This window comes from Opisthorchis viverrini (genome assembly GCF_000715545.1).
Source record: "Opisthorchis viverrini unplaced genomic scaffold opera_v5_203, whole genome shotgun sequence".
NCBI classification, from domain to species: Eukaryota; Metazoa; Platyhelminthes; class Trematoda; order Opisthorchiida; family Opisthorchiidae; genus Opisthorchis; species Opisthorchis viverrini.
In genome coordinates, this window is record NW_008751859.1 from 953,801 (window position 1) to 956,383 (window position 2,583).

At 42.6% G+C, this 2,583-nt stretch overlaps 1 protein-coding gene across 1 annotated transcript in view; it reads left to right on the forward strand.

Moving 5' to 3' along the window:
• Positions 1–593: 593 nt before the first annotated feature.
• Positions 594–2,583, forward strand: part of T265_08140 (hypothetical protein) — a gene marked incomplete at both ends in the record, with an annotated part of 3,656 nt that continues 1,666 nt past the window's right edge. The window contains 2 exons of the mRNA XM_009173853.1: positions 594–648; positions 692–777. Of these exons, the coding sequence (XP_009172117.1) occupies positions 594–648; positions 692–777 (141 nt within the window). The remainder of the gene's footprint in view (positions 649–691; positions 778–2,583) is intronic.

Below are 2,583 nucleotides of genomic sequence, written 5' to 3' on the forward strand. Positions count from 1 at the left end.
TCGCAATCTCGATGAAACTGCGACCTTTTCACGTAAACAAATTGCTGCTCCAGTTTTACCTTTTTATACGGTGTGAAATAACCCGACAAAAAACGGGTGAAGATCTTTCAACACGTAATGATTTATAAATTGATAGGTTGTTATGTTTACTTTGGGGCTGTATGATTTCAAACGGCGTGGGACATGAGAACTTGTGGACCTATTCCATGACTTTCAGTCTGTGAAGTGGGATGTTGTGTTGGGTGATATGATACATCGTAATGAACCCCATGCCGCACGTATGAAGCTGATTGACATCCTGAACTGGTTTGACATATGCTAGAATCTACGCAGATTAGCGCTAGCTAAACCATACGACCTGGTTTTGGTGTGATGCAGTGTTGGGAGTTACATAGCCTGGCTGAAAAAAATCCTGCACAGTTTCTATTCACTGATTAGGTGCACATTTCTCTATAACATGAATAAAGTAACGTTTGTGCTTGTGCATCACGGTGAGTCATTTTAATAACTGGATTCGCCTCGATATAAATAAGCGCCCCATTACCCAGTGTACCGTCATATGAATCTTTTAAACTCATTGGATTTCTACTACGATGAGCACGCACTTTCATTTGGTTGTGACAACATTGTTCGTCATCATGAGTGAAGGTGAGTTTGTGCTGCCTATTCGCTAGTTTAACGACTGTTTTAGTGAGACCTTTGACGTGCTACGTGTGCGACAAGTGTCCAGATGACCTCAAAGATGTGGGGACAATGGACAAGTGTCCCGCCTGTGTGGTACGTCATCTTCCAAAAATCGCTACTTAAGCTTGTCTGCTGCTGGCCCAGTGGGCAACATAACTCTGAAAACGGATAAACTCTACACAGCGTGAATTTTTTTACGTCACAAGTCACCTTCGTAATTTCTTTCCTTTTAGCCAACTTAGTAAAGCAACATGCGCATAAAACATCCCATGTTGAGATCTTTTAGCATATGCTAGGGCGTTTGTTTGGAATTAATTCACTTTTTTAATAAGCCTGCTCTCCAGGCACTGCGAAAAACGTTATTTTTTGAAGTCTGTTTATGCCAAGTATGAGTGATATCAGCCAGTCCTAATTCACAGAACACAGATAAACATAATGCGTTGTCTATTCAAGGTTGAACTAAGAGGAACCTCTGCTTATGCTGTCATTACTGAAAAGTTTCGGTAATTGAGTCAGTAACTACCGAACACGGTGGGACAGTTCACTGATTTCCTTTTCATGGCCTAGCCTGAGAACAGCATAAACGAGAGATTTAGCTGGGTTCCAGGTGAGTCTCTCGAAAAACCAAATTAGTTTGAAAATGAGTGTATATTCGCTAATAATAATGCACTTTGGAACCGTTTTAATTGAGTAGTAAGCGAGTTAGTGGGTGATAGTAAACAACCGAGAAAATCAACAATCAGTTTCGTTGAGCAGTGGGCAGCTCATCATCACTACCTTGCTCGTACTTCGTTCAGTGGTATGCCTTCTACTCGCAAATGGTCCACTTGCTATAGCATTGTCTAACTGCCCACGGTTATTCATAGAGGTTTCGATATGACCACCAATATTCCAGGGTGTTTTTGGGGTCACCGGTGGCATAAACAGGCCATAATTACATGTCCACTCATTTGTCTCCCCAAGCACTGCTTGATGGCTTATTCCCTAAAGAAGGGAACAGATAGAGCCATCCATTTACAAGGACTTCAGTAGCATCCAGTCTCTTTTGTTTGTAAAACGCCGTGAACACTTTTACGAATGGCTTTGTGTAGGGAAGTGTCTTTCGGGAAAGGACGTTTGTGACTGAGAGCCTGTAACAGCTTCTTCAGTTAATCTTCTTCAAACTTACTGTTTTATATGTAGACCCAGTCGATAACGGTTCTCTTGCTCATCCATGTAACTGATGAGTCCTTCCTCTATTGCGCTCTTTCGACCGAATGTTTCTTACAGCCGTAGACCACGACATGTGTGCAGCTAGATTAGTTATACTTGCGCGACTTGGCAACACGTAATTACATAAATCAACCGTGTATTACTTCCAGAATACACTTCCCGACTTGCTATATGAGTGACCAATGTTCATAAATGGAAATGTATTAATTCGAGTATTCTATTGTTTTTCATTGCTGACACCGCCCAAATCTGTGCACCGATTGCCTCCTCCCCGACTGGGTTAAAAGCGGTTTCTTATTGCCAGACTGTTAACTCGCTCATATGGGCCACCAGTGTTAGACTGATATGGATCAAACCCTGTGCTCAAGCATCGACGGTGTACTACCATCTCCCTCTTCAGAGAGAGAAAACCTTTGTCTGAGGGAGCCACTAGAATGTCTCGAAGGTCATCATCATCATCATCATCGATGGCATTACATCAGTGTTCGACACCGATGCTTAACTGCTGTACAACCATGAGTTTTATATGAAAGCCTCATGGTAAAGAAAAGAGTAAAGGTGGACGGGGGAGAGACTTGGTGCTAGCTTACCACAATCATTCCGAGATGCCTACCCCTCCAGACAGTCACTCAGGCAATCTGGACAAAAACTGACAACAAGAACGCCACTGACATTGGTTGGCAGCCA